The sequence below is a fragment of the Nerophis lumbriciformis genome, linkage group LG34 (assembly GCF_033978685.3).
Source record: "Nerophis lumbriciformis linkage group LG34, RoL_Nlum_v2.1, whole genome shotgun sequence".
Taxonomy (NCBI): domain Eukaryota; kingdom Metazoa; phylum Chordata; class Actinopteri; order Syngnathiformes; family Syngnathidae; genus Nerophis; species Nerophis lumbriciformis.
This window is the reverse complement of record NC_084581.2, coordinates 6,968,070-6,988,154: the sequence shown is the minus strand read 5'-3', so window position 1 is coordinate 6,988,154 and position 20,085 is coordinate 6,968,070. Positions and strand designations below refer to the sequence as shown.

Sequence of the window (20,085 nt, the reverse complement as noted above, 5' to 3'; positions counted from 1 at the left end):
GGACACGTGGCCTGGCGCCCTCCCTTGACTCTTGAAGTATTTCTTGTTTTTTGGGTTCTAGTTTTATTTTGTGTCAAGGGACATCTGGAATCTGTCCTTTAAGGGGAGGGGTACTGTTATGATCCGCTGCCCGGATCATAGTTTGTTTATGTTTGAGTCACATGTGTTTTCAGCACCTTGAGTTTCGTTTGTTTCAGTTGCCATGACGGCAGATTGTACACACCTGCCTCTGGTTAGTGTTCGGGACGCGCACCTGTTGCCTGGGCACTAATCAGAGGGCTATTAAGTCTTTGCCCTGGCCTCACTCGGTCTGGCTTTCTAGTTTGTTCTTACACAACTGATGACGACGATTATTTCCTGTTCTTTAGCTGCTAGTTTTCACGCTAGGCTATTTTGGCTTTCTAGCTCCCACGCTAGTCCTTTTGTTTTTGCCTTTTGTGCTACGTGCATGTCTTTTGTTTATTCACCGTATGATTTATATTTTAAATAAATCATATTCCTACCTGCAAGCTGTGTCCGAAGCCGTCTGCATCCTTGGGAGAACAACACCCGCATCACGATGCGACCCCGTCGTCACAGAAATAATCAAGTGAATCATTAAATAATAAAATCATTCAATAATAACTAAAACTTGAAATAATTAAATCATAAAATAATAACTTCATCTTAAAATAATTAATCAAATAATAAATCATGAAATAATCTATCAAATTATGAAATGATTAAATAAATCATGGAATAACAAGAAAAATGTATCAACAAATTATTTATATGATATTATACAAAGAGTAATTAATAAATAGTTACATATTGAAGTAATTAAATAATGATTGAATAATTGAATAAAGTTTGCAAAACGTCAAACTGTAAACTGGGAAGAACAAACAATATGTAAAGGAGCTCTAAATTCCAGATTAGTTCTGTGGAACGGCACCTCTGTGCTAAACTGGCTTAAAAGTTGAATCCTTTTAAATACCAATGCTGCAGGTTGAGTTGTGCACCTGCATGCCGATGATGAAAGCTTAACGAGTGTAACATTTGAAGAATAAAAGTGCAACACAAAGTCGTTGTTTTTGAGTGTCTTTCTTAAAAAACGGCATCAAATGACACAAAGTAACTGTTGTGAAATCAGTTCACTCACACCAAAATGACAGCAAACTTCCATTTCGGGACAAAATTTTAACTATGTCAACATTTGGTGGGACGAAGGAGCACTGGCAGGACGAACACAAGCTAACCTTTTAAACAATATTAGCGTGTTGCTGCCAATTTGTCGACCAGCACAAATGACCTGCCTCAAAGCCATAGTTTGCATTCATTGACATAACTTCTGTGATCAACACACTGCAGTCTTCTAGAAAGTTCACCAAGGACGACAAAGAACATATTGATTTGTTATACTTCAGTTGAAAAGGTGAGGGCACGTTTCTGTCCTTAGGTTACAACCTTGCTCCTAATTTGACACCAGGGAGGACATCCGCGCTTCAGTACTCTGGTCGAAACCAAACCTAAAAAAGATACTTAGGGCATGATCTACTAAATGTTTGTGGGTGATAAAACATGTGGAAACTTGATAACGCTACTAAGCACAAAGGACAGCGTCTCCAAAATGATCAAAATAGAGAGCACAATCCAGTCGGCAGTCTCGCTGAATAGAGTGGTGTCATCTACATATTTGAGGTCCTTGGGGTGTATTTATCAAGTGGTACCCCACGGATCCGCTCACAGACTCTTGACATCAAGTGGTCGATGACACAATTAAAGAGTTCAGGAGCCGTGAAACAGCCCTGCCTTACCCCGCTGTAGTGAACCACTTAGAGTTCCGACCATTCACTTGTACGCAGCTTTCAGCACCCTGGCACAGCTGCCTAAAGAGTGTGGTGATTTTGGTTAGGGCTCTAATTGATTTCACGATGTTTCAGAGGATGAACTGATGTGAATTATACTTATATTGCTTTTTTCTCTATAGACTGAAATAGGTTCATATAGTAAAACCCATTATCTTCATTTTTTATTATCCATTATCTTCTGCTCTTTTAAAGGAATTATTTTTTCATAAAACAGATACCTTATTATAATATATCTCCGATATGAAAAAAAATATTGCAACATGAATTTTCACAACACGGCAGTGCCTACCAGAGCGTACATTCAGAATGCTAAAAGTAAATTCTGTTTCAATATAGACCAGAAAAGCCTATTATATTTGTGTGCTGCATGTCAACGACATGACAAAACGCTACAGGTTGGACCATATGATGCCATAAATGTGGAGGGAAATGAGTGTAAGCCGGTTATACACGCAGCAACCACATTAAATATGACGGTCTGCACCACTTTTGTACTTGTTACCTATCAATTGTACGCACAGTCTTAGGAGATCACCCACAACATGCCCACTAATAGTACACACCATTTTATATATTTCACACTCTTTTTAGTACTTAGATCTTATTAGATCAGGCCCTTGGTGGGCACTGGACACATCAATTGTATTGATAACAAGGTCAGTATTAGTTTCGGATTAATACTAGTGGAATGAGATCTCTTTCATGTTTATTTTCACCAGTATATGTGTTTTTGGTTGCTTTGTTTATATTTGTTCAATCAAAACTAAAACTTTACATTTTTCATAAACAGCCAAGATTTAGCTTTCCACCAGTTTAAAAGGGAAACACACACAAATACACAGCACCATTGACAATAGCAAAACATGGCAGGGCACCTTTCAGGTGTCCTCACTTGAGAATACCTAAAAATGTATGTCCTCTAAAAAAAATATTATAACAATTATTGTAAAAATATAAATTAATAAATTCAACAGATAAAACATTTAAAAAAAATGGTAACGAAAAACCTAAGAAGAGTTAAAAATTATCAGTAAAAATCCTGATTAAAAAGGTGCGCCTTTAACCCTTTTTAAAAAATACACTCAGTCCTGATCGAGCTCTCTGGCAGGTAGAAGCCATATTGGCTAAATGTCGTGCGTCTTTCTTGTGCTACCTGGTAAAGATAACAGGCAGACCAAGCGCACCAGAGTTCCTTTTACTCAAACCAAACATGACATGTGTGAGCACCTTCCTTCACAATCCAAACGAGGAGGGTATACGATATTTTCATGCACCCCCCCCCCCCCCCCCCCCCCAAGTTTCTCACCTGCGGCCGAGGATGCCCCGTCACCAGGCAGGTGAGTTCCAGGGTCTCACCCTCTCGGATGGTGTACACTCGCTCCGTGTGCCGCTCCTCCTCCACGTTGCAGGCGTGCCCTGAGTGGATGATGCGGACCGTAGGAGGCGCTGTAGAGGGATAAAAAGAGCGGAAATCAGCTTGATACTGGCAGGGATCTAGTGGGCGATACTGACCAAGGCTGCTGACTGACCAGACGTATTCAGAACAAAGTAAATATAATCAGACGTACTGAGTGGCCTCCAGTGCCCCGACGAGATTCAATTATGATTAGCTGGAAAACGTATCCTACAAATATCTAAGTGGAATATCTTCAATCTGTGCAATGAAGTAATTACACTTTTTTATTGGCTGTGATCCAGGGGTCACACACCTTTTTACAACTGTTTTCTCATTGGTGATCTGCTGACCCTAGCAAAAGGAAGCATTTTAAACAGCCCCATGCTGGAAAAATCTGCATATTGTATATCTATCTGCACTCCACTGTCCATAAACGCTTGTGAAATTGGATGGATACCAAATTCTCTATACACAGATCACGCGTTGTGCGTAGGGCCCCATGATCTGTGGGGCAGCCCGGTTTTGCGTAAATAGTTGCACAAAAATTGTGAATTATTGAATGACAGGGCAGTTCATATGAAATTGTACCGCAAATATATATCTTGCCACTTCCTGCATCGACACTGATAAAAACATCCTTTGTCTTCTGTGGAGCACAGCGTTAGAACACATATCCGTGTCGGATATGTGTCATAAAGTTTTTCTAATTTATGTTTTACTTATGTTACATTTTATATTTTGCACTAAAATATAATTATTAAACATTTTTTTTGTTCCAGGGAATTCGTTTTAGTACAACACATGCATCAAATGTAATTTGAGTTTGATTAAAAACATAGAAAAATTGTTTAACGTCAATAAAAAAGTGAGACATTTTTCTGTCATAGAAGGGACCCTCAAAATAAAATTCTGCTTAGGGCCTCAATTTAGCCAGGAAGAAGCTATGTCATTTTCTACTTATAGGTACTGACCAAAATCTTTCAGTACTAGCTTTGTTGCACGAGACGTCAGAGTGGGATAAAATATCAATATGGCAATGCATCACGATACTTTTTCTAATCATATAAAATATCACCTTATCACCTACTCAGTGGCCTAGTGGTTAGAGTGTCCGCCCTGAGATCGGTAGGTTGTGAGTTCAAATCCCGGCCGAGTCATACCAAAGACTATAAAAATGGGACCCATTACCTCCCTGCTTGGCACTCAGCATCAAGGGTTGGAATTGGGGGTTAAATCACCAAAATGATTCCCGGGCGCGGCCACCGCTGCTGCCCACTGCTCCCCTCACCTCCCAGGGGGTGATCAAGGGTGATGGGTCAAATGCAGAGAATAATCTGGCCACACCTAGTGTGTGTGTGACAATCATTGGTACTTTAACTTTAACTTTAACTTTTTTAAATGTTTTAATGTCTTAATATTGATTTGTTTTTTTAAATATATATTTCTTTGTGGGCCGTTTCAGCCTAAAAATATCAGTTTTTCAGCTGTGGCCCGCATGGGCCGCTGCGGTACAGTGGTGTAATGCACTTTTCAAACACTTGGGGCAGTAATACTTCAGTCAGTTGACTGAGTGACGCATGACAAGCGCAAACAAGAAGTCTGGAGCAAAACTCGTGGAGAAGTTTCTTAAAAGCAAAATTATGACTAAAGTGGTGAAGCTGCATTTATTGACAGTTTGTTGAAAAAGTGTATGTATTATCTCTTTATTATTTAATATGAATTCAGTTTGAATTGATTTAATTTATAAATGCAATCAAGTAATTTTAATATTATGTATGGTGATCCCATTTTCCACTTTGCCTCACAAGTCACGGCTCGAGCTATTAGCCGATGCAACTCAAGCGCGGCGGGGCCTGATGACGTCAACCCACCTGCAGCAAGGGTTTGCCCGAGGACACTCGCAGGGAAGCGGGAGCGGCCACCACACAGAGTCATCCATGCATTTTTCTACCGCTTGTCCCGTTCGGGGTTGCGGGGGGTGCTGGAGCCTACCTCAGCTGCATTCGGGCAGAAGGCGGTGTACACCCTGGATAAGTCGCCACCTCATCGCAGGGCCAACACAGATAGACAGACAACATTCACACCCACACCCACATCCACACACTAGGGCCAACCCAGTGTTGCCAATCAACCTATCCCCAGGTGCATGTGGGTGTGAGAGGTGGGAGGAAGCCGGAGTACCCGGAGGGAACCCACGCAGTCACAGGGAGAACATGCAAACTCCACACAGAACACATTGAACGCAGGACCTTCGTATTGTGAGGCACACGCACTAACCCCTGTTTCACCGTGCTGCCCCCACACAGTGTCATGCTCTGCATAAACACTTTTTCTCTGGCAAAAGCAGCAAGGCAGCCTCCACCAAGTGGCACACAATTAAGAATAGCAGACTACATGGACATTCTTTCTTTTGCTAAAGCAACTCAGTATAACATGGTTCAAGCACCGCCTCCTAAGAAACAAGCTTCGCAGACCTCACCCACTCTCCAGTTTTCTAAGGCTCTGGCACCATCTGTTGCTGCACCGTGCAAAATTAAGGTTGTGGTGCCACCAATTCCTGCTCCACGCTTGATCAAGCATACTGTAGTTCCAGTCTCTGTTCCACGCATGCTCACGCCTCAGAAGATCCCCACGTGAACACTGTGGGGATCCTGCACCGGTGGGACCGCACTCGCCGCCAGCTCATCCAGTGGATCTGCCTCAGACGCCACCAGCTCGTCCAGTGGGTCCGCCGCAGACGCCACCTCGTGTTCGACCTCCAGCTTGCCTACCACAGAAGCACTCGCCTTGCTTTGGAAGTGCCCACCTGGCGTCCACACTACTCCTCGCCGGCCGCCAAGATGGCCATTCCATGGACGTTCCATGGACGCCTCACGCGCGATCAGCAGCCATGGGCGTGGACAACAGTGGCTCCTGAGGTTCTGTTCTCGCTCATGTTCGCCTCCTCATCGGCCACGGATGTGGCCAGCTAATAGAAGATCCAAGCAGAGATGTCTGTTGCTGCTGGGACAGCGACCATGTGCCTCTTGTTTTCTTTCTCGCCTGGTGAATGGAACGCCGCCACCATCTGACTCGTCCCCTCAAGTGGCGACCCGCCGCCAACTCCTCCCTCTGTTCTCCCGTTACTTTGGATTTACATTTACATGCTCAGAAGAGGGCTTTAAAAAATTGGTACCGTTAAGTACAGGTACCGATTCAGATGGGAACGGTACAAACTCTAATTGCGTTTTATTGTAGGGCTGAGCACATTTTGAACTGAAAAATATAGATCTAATTCCGGTAGTATCATTCTAATTGATGTTTGGCTCGATATATCTACATCAGTACACTGAAGTTTAAAATCCAAAAAAGTTATTGTTTGCTTCTGGTATAATTTTTCTGTATATCAATCCAAAGTGTTTTTATTGCCTGTGTATTTAATAAAGTCATTCGAGCATGGCCTTTATAGACCTTGCTCTCTGCCTCCAAACTAACGAGCATAACGACCCTCCTTGCCTCACAAACGCAGTGTAGGAGGACGGCATGCAGGCCTCCCCTTCCGCTAACGGCTGCTTGATAATGACAACATACTGTAAGCAGGAAGTCAGTGCGCCATAATTACGTACTGAAGACCTCCACCAAAGCCAAACATCTCAAACATGTCCTAAAATACTTCCACTCCAGTCCTAAGGGTGGCGATATTGTCAATTTTGAAGGCAATGTCTCACACTTACACAAAAAGTGTTTTTAATGTTCATATTTATTTATTTAAAATTGTTTTTATTTCAAGTTAACTTTAGTTTACCGCATTTTCCGGACCATAAGGCGCACCGGATTATAAGGCGCATTAAAGGGGTCATATTATTATTATTTCTTTTCTAAATGTAAAACACTTCCTTGTGGTCTACATAACATGTAATGGTGGTTCTTTGGTCAAAATGTTGCATAGATTATGTTTTATAGATCATCTTCAAGCCGCTTTCTGTCAGTCGCTTCCGGATGCGCCGTTTTGTGGGCGGTCTTATTTACATGGCTCACCTTTGGCAGCGTTTTCTCCCCCTCATTTTTGTTGTAGCGGTGTAGCGTGCAAGGACGGGGGTGGAAGAAGTGTCAAAAGATGGAGCTAACTGTTTTAATGACATTCAGACTTTACTTAAATCAATAATGGAGTAGGATCGCACAGGAAATGTGTCCAGTGAAAAACCGTCTGAGCGGAACTCTAATAACTAAAATTCCTTGGGTGTATAATGTAAACTCACTACACCGGTATGTTTTAGCGCTTTCATGGCGAGTTTACTGACAGATATAAGTAAGAACTTTACACTACTTTATATTACAAATGGCAACAGCGGAGGATGAATGTCAAATAACAAGAAGATAGAGAAAAATAAGAAAATTATCGACTACGGAGTCACCGCGGACGTGCGCAAATTTTCAGGATTTATGCAGATCCCAAATACAGATCAGCAAGTACCAGAAGTTAAGAAAAGTTGCTCTTGCATAATATTGCGAAACAAAACGCCAGATAAAATGTCTTATCTTATACACACACCGTAATAATACTCATATGTTTGATGCGCCGACAATCCTTCTAGCGGTGCGGCGTCATAGCTTACCAAAGTCGTACTAAAACATTTTGATAGATTTTTGAGCGCCGTGTGTAATGTTCTATATTTTCAATGGAACATTTAAAATGTTGGTGTTGTTTATTTGAGACCCATCATAGTGCAGTCTACACGTATCTCTTATGTTTGACTGCCGGTCACACTTATCATTACACCATGTACCAAATAAAATAGCTTCAAGGTGGGTATGCTCAACCGAAATTATTCCTTACATTAGGCGCACCGGGTAATAAGGCGCACTGTTGAGTTTTGAGGGAAAAAAAGGATTTTAAGTGCGCCTTATAGTCCGAAAAATACGGTAATTTGAAATTGAGTCTTTTTTTTCACTTCACAATATGCACAATAAAATAGAAATATGTAAATAATACATATATGTGCCCTCTGATTGGCTTGCGACAAGTTCTGGGTTTACTCTGCCTCTTGCCCGAAGTCACTTAATCAGGAAAAGTGTTATAGATTTATCCAATATATTGTACATAGATACATGGATGAAATGGAAAATACATCAGGTGATAGAGTATCAGATTATAATATCTGAGTGATGGGGCAGGGCATTATGAGCTTTGCCTCTTCCAGCTCCTTTTCGGACACACAACATGTTTATTTATTTATTTACTTTTTTATTATCACAATTTTTTTACCCATTTGAATTGTGTAAATGGAAACAATGTTTGGCTTGTTGTATCCGAAATAAATAAACACAAGGTTGTAAGATACTCCCTTTTAATGATATGTACATTTTCAAATATTACCCTCAATGTGAAAATTAAATTTAAAAGAAAAAAAATGACCTGCGTCAGATAACTTTGCATTTCTGTACTACTTTTGTATTGTCTATTAAGAAGTATTATTATTATTATGAGTAGTAGTAGTAGTAAATAAAATTACCTAAGGCCTGTTTGTTATTTGTCTTCCTGTACGTGTGTGGCACATTGAATGATAGCTGGCAGAATGTGAGCTCACATTTGTTTCTAATTGAGAGGCGCATCACTCGTGCGCATTTAAGGCCTCCAAATGACTGTGGAGCAGCGCATGCATATTATTACATCAGGCCTTGTCAGGGCATATTGATTCCACAGTGTAATGCACTCGCCTGCACTCCTCTCTGCCTACACTGTTATTGTAAATGAGACCGGCTATGGATCCGACTCGGCGCTATCAGCACAGATCATCCATCACCACGCCGCTGGGCTGCTGCAACAACACAGACATTCATAAGGTGCGCTCGCAGGCCTCGGCAAAGATGACCACATTCTGCAGTTTCAGCACAAAAAAAAAAAAAAAGAAAAAAAAAAAAGAAGATGGCATCCAATGTGCAATGGAACGGGGCCCCTTGATTTATAGCTTGTTAACGCCGTGGCGAAGGAGCCGTCCGTTCGGCAGGAAAGCACCGGCATCAAGAAATATGCGCTGCTGTTTTGAAAGCGCGCAAACACAAACCACAACGTCTTTATTTTGTGACGGCACTCATGCACCATTCAGCTTCGTTAGCCCACAGCTGTCACTCACAAGATTTAGCGGTTCAGGTTAGATTAGATTACATAACATTGAACTTTAGTGACACCTTAGTGCTTTCTGGGAAATTAAAGTTTGGTTCCAGTAGCAGCAACACCATATGCAGTATACAGGGCAGTAATAATAGCAGTGAAAAAAGGAAATGGAATAATCACATCTTATTATAGCATATTGTCCTATTAAAAACACGGCCATATCTCCTGTATATAGTGTATATATAACCTGGGCAAGAATGAGTGATGCACTTTTATGAAAAATATCTAGGTTTTATAAGCAAATAACACATCTCATTATTAAAAGACAAGAGTATTTTCTCTTAAAGAAATTTGTATGTGGACTAGTGTTGTCCCCATACCAATATTTTGGTACCGGTACCAAAATTATTTTGATACTTTCGGTACTTTTTTAAATAAGAGGGACCACAAAAAATTGCATTATTGGCTTTATCCATCCATCCATTTTCTACCGCTTATTCCCTTTGGGGTCGCGGGGGGGCGCTGGAGCCTATCTCAGCTACAATCGGGCGGAAGGCGGGGTACACCCTGGACAAGTCGCCACCTCATCACAGGGCCAACACAGATAGACAGACAACATTCACACTCACATTCACACACTAGGGCCAATTTTAGTGTTGCCAATCAACCTATCCCAGGTGCATGTTTTTGGAGGTGGGAGGAAGCCGGAGTACCCGGAGGGAACCCACGCAGTCACGGGGAGAACATGCAAACTCCACACAGAAAGATCCCGAGCCTGAGATTGAACCCCAGACTACTCAGCAGCTTCGTATCGTGAGGCAGACGCACTAACCCCTCTTCCACCGTGCTGCCCATTATTGGCTTTATTTTAACAAAAAATCTTAGAGTACATGAAACATATGTTTCTTATTGCAAGTTTGTCCTTAAATAAAATAGTGAACATACAAGACAACTTGACTTTTAGTAGTAAGTTAACAAACAAAGGCTCCTAATTTAGCTGCTGACATATGCAGTAACATATTGTGTCATTTATCATTCTATTATTTTGGTAGACAATGAATTATTAATCTGCTTGTTCATTTACTGTTAATATTTGCTTACGGTACTTTCTCCTTTAACATGTTCTATCTACACTTCTGTTAAAATGTAATAGTCACTTATTCTTCTCTTGTTTGATGCTTCACATTAGTTTTGGATGATACCACAAATTTGGGTATCAATCCGATACCAAGTAGTTACAGGATCATACATTGGTCATATTCAAAGTCATATTCAAAGTCCTAATCAAAGGACCTTTTCAGAGGCGGTATAGAATCGAATATGATTCATTAGTATCGCGGTACTATACTAATACCGGTATACCGTACAACCCTAATGTGGACAAAGTAATATTTGACATTTCATTTGTAACTGATTTTAGGAGTGTGCATGTCTACCTTGAATGGCGTTGCGATGTGAATCTCGATGCATGGGTCACGACACGATTCACGAACAATACTTTTTAAAACATTAAGATTCGATGAGATTTGATGCGATACGATGCAGATGGAAGCTTTGAAAAGAAAATTAAATATATCAAGAATCATTTCAGAAAAATGTCATGTGTTTATTTTTTTAATAAACACATACGCAACAGGTGGTGCCTGCATTAATTATGAGCAAATAGTTGAAGTATTAACTTCAAGGCATTGCATTCCATTCACTTAAAGAAAACACAATGTAAACAAAACACTTTTGGGAAAGCTACCATGTATTTAGTGTTGTTTGTTCAGGTAACAACACTTAAATACAGAGAAAAGCAAGCAAGCTGTGCATCAAGTAGAGGTGTAAAAGTAACAATTAAGTGCCTCCATGTAAACTAAACAGCAGCTTCAGTGTAGAAACTCAAACACTTTATTTGTTTACTATTTCGAATGCATTGAAAAAAGAATACATCCGTCGTTATGTCTTTCATAATGATTGTGATCGCTAGGCAACATTCCAAAAAACTGCAGTTCTCCTTTAAGTGACGTTGGCTTGAAACTTTTGAGGATGAATTGCTGTGTTACAAACGTTTGTGTGGTGTTGCTTCTTATTTGTAATTATTGCAAGCTGATTTGTCATGTGTATGCAGTGGCAGCTGAACCAAATTTGACAGTGTGTCATAATTACGATGATCAGCTGGATAAAAAAAAATCGTCCACAATCTTCACGGTACGAGTAGTTGATGTGATTACCTCGCAGAGTTGAGGCTAAGTTGGGGCTGGAAGTCTTTCAAATCAGTGTCGTTGTTTTGGCAGTTGGCAGGTCTGTTAGCATTAGCATCCTTAGCTCCCTCATCACCTGCTTGAGTGTCTTCATGACGTCACAACAGGTGAGTACTCAGATTAGTCTTGCTGCTTTCCAACTGTTAGAAGTGGCCATTCTTTCTTTTCTTTTTTTTAAATCCAAACGTTAACCACATTTTAGATTTAATTGTTTTGTACAAAAGGGATAAGCTGTAGAAATGGATGGATGGATGGATGTTTTGTAAACTTTTTCGGTGTTGTCTGACATGTTTTGTTTTGGGTTTGTTTTATAAACAAGCAAAGAATCAATAATAATCAACACAAGTACAAAAACAGTACAAAATAGTACAATACAGCGCCAGGGGGTTGTAATCTCAGTAAAGCAACTAAAGTAGAATGCAACATATGTATACAGTATGTAGCAATGTGTAAAGCCATAGGCTCACACAAGTTCCGTAAATAATCCAAATTTGGAGTACAGCATCATAGTTTTCACAGCTTTTTGGTTGTTAGGGGTAGAATGCGTTTTAAAGTAAAGTTCTAATTCTTTTTTAAAGGCACAATGAATATAAAACTTAGCCAATAGTATAATGAGGTTGCAAAAGTAAAATTCCTTTTCAAATGTTGCTGAAGAATGGTACTCTCGTATTACGTCATCACAGAAATCTCGCAAGATTGCAGTGGCCATATTTCGTAGTAGATCTTCAAGCAACCGATTGATGACTTTCCAACCGGACATCGACCGATCCATTCTAGATATCTATCGATTCAGAGGCTCGCCAAATGATGTATTAATATCTCTAACGCTCAAATCGGTTATTGATTTGCACCGATTATTTTGTACACTCCTACTAATTATGTTTAGTTTTTTTATTCTTTCACATGATCATTAATTATGTTTTTCTTATATATGTTTTTTTAAATTAATTATTTACATTTAAATTATTATTTATTCACGCTAATTAACGTGTTTAAAGGAGTGCTTGTGTCCATTTTCTGTTGAGCCGTTTATAAAACTATAATGTTTAACATACAAACACTTACATAAAGCGAACAAATTGTCGAGTCCCATGTTAACAGCATTAAAAACTTTAAATCGATCTTTCTATGGTACACTTATTTAAAAAAAAAAGTCTATTTATCTGCGATTCATAACAAAATGCAAATAATCCTGATTCTATTCTAACCGTTTGACAGCCCTAATTGTTATATTTTATTTTTAATGGGTGGGTTTTTTTTCCATTTATATGTAGAGTTTTTCCATGTTTTTTTGTGAAATATTATTTTACAGTCTCCACCTAACTATATTTGCTGTAGAGCTTCCAGACAGAGTCGAAATATTAGAAACAGCTCTCAGTTTTAATACTGTAAACCAGAGATTTTCAACTAATATTCAAATAGCTCGCACCCCACTGTGTATTTATCATTCAGTTCATCTCGTAGCTCTCCTTTTTCTCCACCCCTCCATACTGGTGGTCAGGCCGAGAGAGGGAAGATGTATCAAGCGAGAACATAATACTCTTTTTTCCTCTCCAACACTCACTGGTCTCTGTCTACCCTCTGGGAAAGCCTCACTTGTTTTGCTCGCATTTCCGTGAATATCACTCATTCTTCTGTGTCACTCGCTTTCCTTCTCTATCATCTGTCTCTGCATTTACAGCCACCGTGTTTACCGCCCGGAATGCAGAGATTTGATTGGATGATTAGGACCATGTGAGATGGTTTAAATTGCAAGCAATTAGTCAGTGTATTTCCTGATCCTATCAACCACTACCCAATACAATACACACACAAGTCTATAAAAGCTTTGCCAGTTAAAATGAAAGCATTCGGCCAAAACTTTAATTAATTAAAGTTGAAATGCACTTTTTGTTGTAAGAGAAGAACAGAGATGTTTTTGCTTTTTTCTGTATTTTAAATAGTGAAAAAATGCTAGTAGGAGGCACCTAAGAATGCATGCAATTCTGATTAACCTGTTTCGCCTATAAAAAACATACAAAAACTTCAAACAATGTTTTATATACATGCTATAAGTATATATGTAATGTAGTAACAGGCACATTCATGATATAATATTGACCATATTCTGCTCATTTTAAGCATTACCGTAACTTCTTTCCTGGGCGCATTGATTTCACAGAGCGCATGGCAATGAACGATATTTCCGCCAGCAACAACATACAGAGCACTTTCTATGTTTGTTACCACTAATGGCAGGCAGACTTGGTGAGAGCCTTGGAGCTGTAATATTTAGCACTATTGCTTAACGTTTTAAATAAAAACATAAAACAGTGACTTACAATGTCTGCTCTGTCTGGGATGCTGACAGATGGGATGGTTGTATCTTTCAACATCTGTGCTCTCCTTGAGCTGCTAAGTTCAGAGCAGTCCTCACTTCTCAGATAAAAAATGCATCATAGCAATTTTGTTAGGTTTTATGCTACATTTCATTTGTTGAAAATCAAGTTGAGAGCCATATAGTATGCAAGTGGAATTTTAAAGTTGACCAACTTCTTGGCTTAGTGTCACAACCACCATCTCAACTGTAAAGTTGAGATGCATTGTTTATAACTTAGCATTAACTTTTACCAACTCAAAGGCAATACAGCAGAAGAAGCTTAAGCTTCTTCGTTATTTTATGGAGAGTTGCAACAAACGTTATTAGTAGCTCAGGCAAACTCGTAGCTGGCTAGTCGCTAGTAGTCGAAGGAGCACTGTGAGCAAGGCAATGTGTCACGACGCCAGGAAAATAGTTTCTCTGTGTGAGCTCTTACAACAATGAATATGCAGATCACAGCATGTAAAATGAAGCCTTTTTCGTAGTCTTTGGATGTTTTTTCAGGGCACTTTTTAGACGGAATATATGTATCCCCAATACCTGCATTGTTAACTGCCTCATACTAGCATGTTTTCACTGTTTAGAATGCACAGAAAATGAAAATACAAGTGTGTTCTTCTCTCACATAAGTGAAATTGTGAATTATTCCAAAAAAGTGCATTTTTCCCTTAAAATTAAATAACTAGGTGGTTGTAGGTCCAGGTCCGTATAGGGCATCGTCTGAGCTTAGATTCGAACTGCGTTTCACTAGTTAGTGACTATTGAACGATATAAAAGAAGAAAAGCTGGAGTTCCTGTATGTGTGTAACATAAACAATTTGTCAGAAAATGTTAATTTAAAAACTCATGAATTGGAAAAAGCCTATGCGCTATCCCGCATGTCATCTGCTGCAAGCACAGCTGGCACCTACGCTAGAAGCTCGCAAGGACACGCCCCTGCTCGCTCTTCCCGCATCGTGGCCACGCGCCTGCAAGGCTGCAGGCAATCAGCAATCAGCGCACCTGGGTCTGATGAGGGCAGACAGCATAAAGACCAGCGGACACGAAGATCCAGTGCCTGAACGTAGTTCACTCTTCGTAGTAAGCATCCCGTCTCTGGCTTTCCTCCGCGTACTTGCCCACGGACTGCCTTCTCGCCTTGACCCTTTGGTCTGACGAAGGATTCATTAAACACGCAGTTACAACAAACTCTGGTAACATTTACATTGTTAATTCTACACATCGTCTTGCACCATTCACGTTTAGTAGCATACACACCCCAACACTCCCTCAGCATCAGTTTCAATAAACCTATTGAACTGATCTTTGCCGTTGTGTCGTCTCCTTCCCCCGCCGTTCGTATCAAAGCCACGCCAATTCAAAAGTAAACGATAGTTACCTAACCAGAAAAAAAGAAGCTGTCAGTATTTCATTTCAACCCAGCACTTCCTTATTATGCACCGATATCAATTCCAGTGAGCGAGGCTGCATTCCCGAACACCTGGAATTATGAGCATAAACTCAAGTAAGTTGTTTTTTTGCACGTTCTCCATGTTCTGTATTGCTGCAATAATTATGACAATTTGTTGTGGATTTTATTTTTTATTTTTGAATGTCTTACTGAGTTATCACTTAATTTGGATAATTTAAATATTTCAATTGCTAGACTGTTAAACTTGAATGTCACAGAATTCCATTAAAATAAAAGGGCATTGTTTTGCAAGTACAGGTGTCGATTGGGTGCTAGTTCTTGTAAAGATGTAAAAGATACCCATTGCTAGTTACAAAATTGGGATGCATCAGAAGAAAATGTTAGCGGTGTTTTGCGCACAAAAAGTTACAAACAAACGAAGAGGAATCCAACATACTGATAGCCATTTAACGTTTATAAATACAACTAAAGGACCTAACAAGAGGAAAACAATACAGGAAGTATGAGCGATGTTTTCACACTTGGTGGGCTTCTTCCATCCCCACATGAACACCTTTACCAGACTGCCGCTCTCCTTCCCTTACATCACGCTAATCCAGGCATGTCCAAACGTTTAACAGTGAGGGCCGCACACTGAAAAATCTAAGCATTCAAGGACCATTTTGATATTTTTTATTTTCAAAACCATTAGGGCTCCCCTTAACTTTGGTCCTGGGCACCCGAAAGGTTCCCAGTCATTAATGTATTAAAAATTAGTCATATATTATTTTGTTTTACTTTCAAGACTTAAATATATATAGATCAACTTCAGATCTCACCGTTGACATTAGTCGTGAAGTGAAGTGTGTGTGTGAAGTGAATTCTATTTATATAGCGCTTTTCTCTAGTGACTAGCGCTTTACATAGTGAAACCCAATATCTATCAATCAATCAATCAATCAATGTTTATTTATATAGCCCTAAATCACAAGTGTCTCAAAGGGCTGCACAAGCCACAACGACATCCTCGGTACAGAGCCCACATAAGGGCAAGGAAAAACTCACCCCAGTGGGACGTCGATGTGAATGACTATGAGAAACCTTGGAGAGGACAGCATATGTGGGTAAGCCCCCCCCCCTCTAGGGGAGACCGAAAGCAATGGATGCCGAGTGGGTCTAACATAATATTGTGAGAGTACAGTCCATAGTGGATCCAGCCTAACAGTAAGAGTCCAGTCCACAGTGGGGGCAGCAGGAAACCATCCCGAGCGGAGACGGGTCAGCAGCGCAGAGATGTTCCCAACCGATATACCCCGGGTCCCGACCCCGGACAGCCAGCACCCCATCCACGGCCACCGGACCTGTGTGTCTCCCCTTCCACAAGGGGTAGGGGGGAGCAGAGGAGAAAAGAAAAGAAACGGCAGATCAACTGGTCTAAAAAAAGAGGGGGCTATTCAAAGGCTAGAGTATACAAATGAGTTTTGAGATGGGACTTAAATGCTTCTACTGAGGTAGCATCTCTAACTGTTACCGGGAGGGCATTCCATAGTACTGGAGCCCGAAAAGAAAACGCTCTACAGCCCGCAGACTTTTTTTGGGCTCTGGGAATCACTAATAAGCCGGAGTTCTTTGAACGCAGATTTCTTGCCGGGACATATGGTACAATACAATCGGCAAGATAGGATGGAGCTAGACCGTGTAGTATTTTATACGTAAGTAGTAAAACCTTAAAGTCACATATTAAATGCACAGGAAGCCAGTGCAGGTGAGCCAGTATAGGCGTAATATGATCAAACTTTTTTGTTCTTGTCAAAAGTCTAGCAGCCGCATTCTGTACCAACTGTAATCTTTTAATGCTAGACATAGGGAGACCCGAAAATAAAACGTTACAGTAATCGAGACGAGACGTAACGAACGCATGAATAATGATCTCAGCGTCGCTAGTGGATAAAATAGAACGAATTTTAGCGATATTACGGAGATGAAAGAAGGCCGTTTTAGTAACACTCTTAATGTGTGACTCAAAGAGAGAGTTGGGTCGAAGATAATACCCAGATTCTTTACTGAGTCGCTTTGTGTAATTGTTTGGTTGTCAAATGTTAAGGTGGTATTATCAAATAAATGTCGGTGTTTAGCAGGACCAATAATCAACATTTCCGTTTTCTTAGTGTTGAGTTGCAAGAAGTTAGCGGACATCCATTGTTTAATTTCATTAAGACACGCCTCCAGCTGACTACAATCCGGCGTGTTGGTCAGCTTTAGGGGCATGTAGAGTTGGGTGTCATCAGCATAACAATGAAAGCTAACACCGTATTTGCGTATGATGTTACCTAGCGGCAGCATGTAAATACTATAGAGTGCAGGGCCAAAAACCGAACCCTGGGGGACTCCGCACGTTACCTTAACATAGTCCAAGGTCACATTGTTATGGGAGACGCACTGCATCCTGTCAGTAAGATATGAGTTAAACCACGACAAAGCTAAGTCTGACATACCAATACGTGTTTTGATACGCTCTAATAAAATATTATGATCGACGGTATCGAAAGCAGCGCTAAGATCAAGAAGCAGCAACAATATCTAAGTTACATTTAAACCAGTGTGGGTGGCACTGGGAGCAGGTGGGTAAAGTGTCTTGCCCAAAGGCACAACGGCAGTGACTAGAATGGCGGAAGCGGGGATCGAACCTGGCACGGCCACTCTACCAACCGAGCTATATAATAGTCATTTTTTTATGTTTTATACCCCCTTTTAAAAAAAAGAAAGAAAAAAAACCCCTGTTTTTTTATGGCAAAAACATGAAATATGCAACATTTTCCCCCAAACATTTTAAAAAATTTAATATTTGATGTGAAGTCATTGGAGCTTTAAAAGGGTATATCATTCATAACACCACTACTTTTGATCTCGAGGATCCAAAAGGCCGCCACTCATAAAAGTGTTAAAAATAAGTCATTTATCAATACATATAAGTATTACTTTCAATGCTTAAATCTTACGATAAAACTGCAGATCTATCCATTGATTATAAGTCTTTATTCTTCTTTGAGCAATGGCAGTTTTACAGTAAAAACAAACTACATGGCAGCTTGATGTTATTAGAGTCAACATTGCAACTTTTTCTTGTTACATTTCACCTGTTTGCTCTTTTATTCCACTTTTTGTTTTTTTTGTAATAGTATTCTTAAAAAATGATGTCGCCACACTTTGGACACCCCTGCGCTATTCGAACATCTGCAAGGACGGATAAAGTCCACATTGTCCGTGTGTCAGTTCTGTCGATAGCCCCAACCCCCCCAAACACACACACACGCACACAAACAGACAAAAACATGCGTGCCATTGGCTGTCACAGACACACTCTTTATGGTCGGATAGCTAGCGGCATCAGGCTCACTGAAGGGAGAATGTCTGGCAAGCTTCTGAAGAGTCGGGGCGCCGCTCGCCAACAAAATGTCTGATGATTGGCCGTTAGTGAGCTGATTGCCCTATCAGTGCCCACAGCGCCGCATGGATGACGGGACGCCTTGGCTTGGAGATACACAGCCTCCAAAAACACCTCCAAGATGTGTGTGTGTGTGTGTGTGTGCGTGTGTGTGTGTGTGTGTGTGTGTGTGTGTGTGTGTGTGTGTGTGTGTGTGTGTGTTATCCATAACGTCCCCAGCGGGGGAAGCAGCTCACGCTTCATTTTCCCTCACCAAACATGGAGAGAAAAGAACAACAAAAATCATCAAAGGTTTTTTTAATGAATTTGGAGACTTGCATCTTGTTCTGAGAAGGATGCTCACACTCCTTGTTCAACAGAGCTTCGGCCTAACCATGCTAACCAAGCTTAATTCCTGACTTTCGAGCCCCATGTAGACAATTTTGTGAAAACATTTAAACTCAAATTGGGCTTTTTCTTTCTAAAGGCCTACTGAAATATGATTGTCTTATTTAAACGGGGATAGCAGGTCCATTCTATGTGTCATACTTGATCATTTCGCGATATTGCCATATTTTTGCTGAAAGGATTTAGTAGAGAACATCGACGATAAAGTTCGCAACTTTTGGTCGCTGAAAAAAAGCCTTGCCACTACCGGAAGTAGCAGACGAGTAGCGTGACGTCACAGGTTGTGGAGCTCCTCACATCTGCACATTGTTTACAATCATGGCCACCAGCAGCGAGAGCGATTCGGACCGAGAAAGCGACGATTTCCCCATTAATTTGAGCGAGGATGAAAGATTCGTGGATGAGGAAAGTGAGAGTGAAGGACTAGAGGGCAGTGGGAGCGATTCAGATAGGGAAGATGCTGTGAGAGGCGGGTGGGACCTGATATTCAACTGGGAATGACTAAAACAGTAAATAAACACAAGACATATATATACTCTATTAGCCACAACACAACCAGGCTTATATTTAATATGCCACAAATTAATCCCGCATAACAAACACCTCCCCTCTCCCGTCCATATAACCCGCCAATACAACTCAAACACCTGCACAACACACTCAATCCCACAGCCCAAAGTACCGTTCACCTCCCCAAAGTTCATATAGCACATATATTTCCCCAAAGTCCCCAAATTTACGTATGTGACATGCACATAGCGGCATGCACGTACGGGTGAGCGATCAAATGTTTGGAAGCCGCAGCTGCATGCGTACTCACGGTACCGTGTCTGCATATCCAACTCAAAGTTCTCCTGGTAAGAGTCTCTGTTGTGCCAGTTCTCCACGGGCCAATGGTAAGCTTGACTGTCATCTTCC

The 20,085-nt window shown here is 40.7% G+C and overlaps 1 protein-coding gene across 4 annotated transcripts in view; it reads right to left on the bottom strand.

Moving 5' to 3' along the window:
- The window catches only part of LOC133576197 (MAM domain-containing glycosylphosphatidylinositol anchor protein 2-like), a 494,633-nt gene that overhangs the window by 336,305 nt on the left and 138,243 nt on the right, over positions 1-20,085 (bottom strand). For all 4 annotated transcript variants that reach the window (XM_061929249.1, XM_061929248.1, XM_061929251.1 and 1 more), the window contains exon 2: positions 3,157-3,296. In XM_061929249.1, the coding sequence (XP_061785233.1) occupies positions 3,157-3,296 (140 nt within the window). The remainder of the gene's footprint in view (positions 1-3,156; positions 3,297-20,085) is intronic.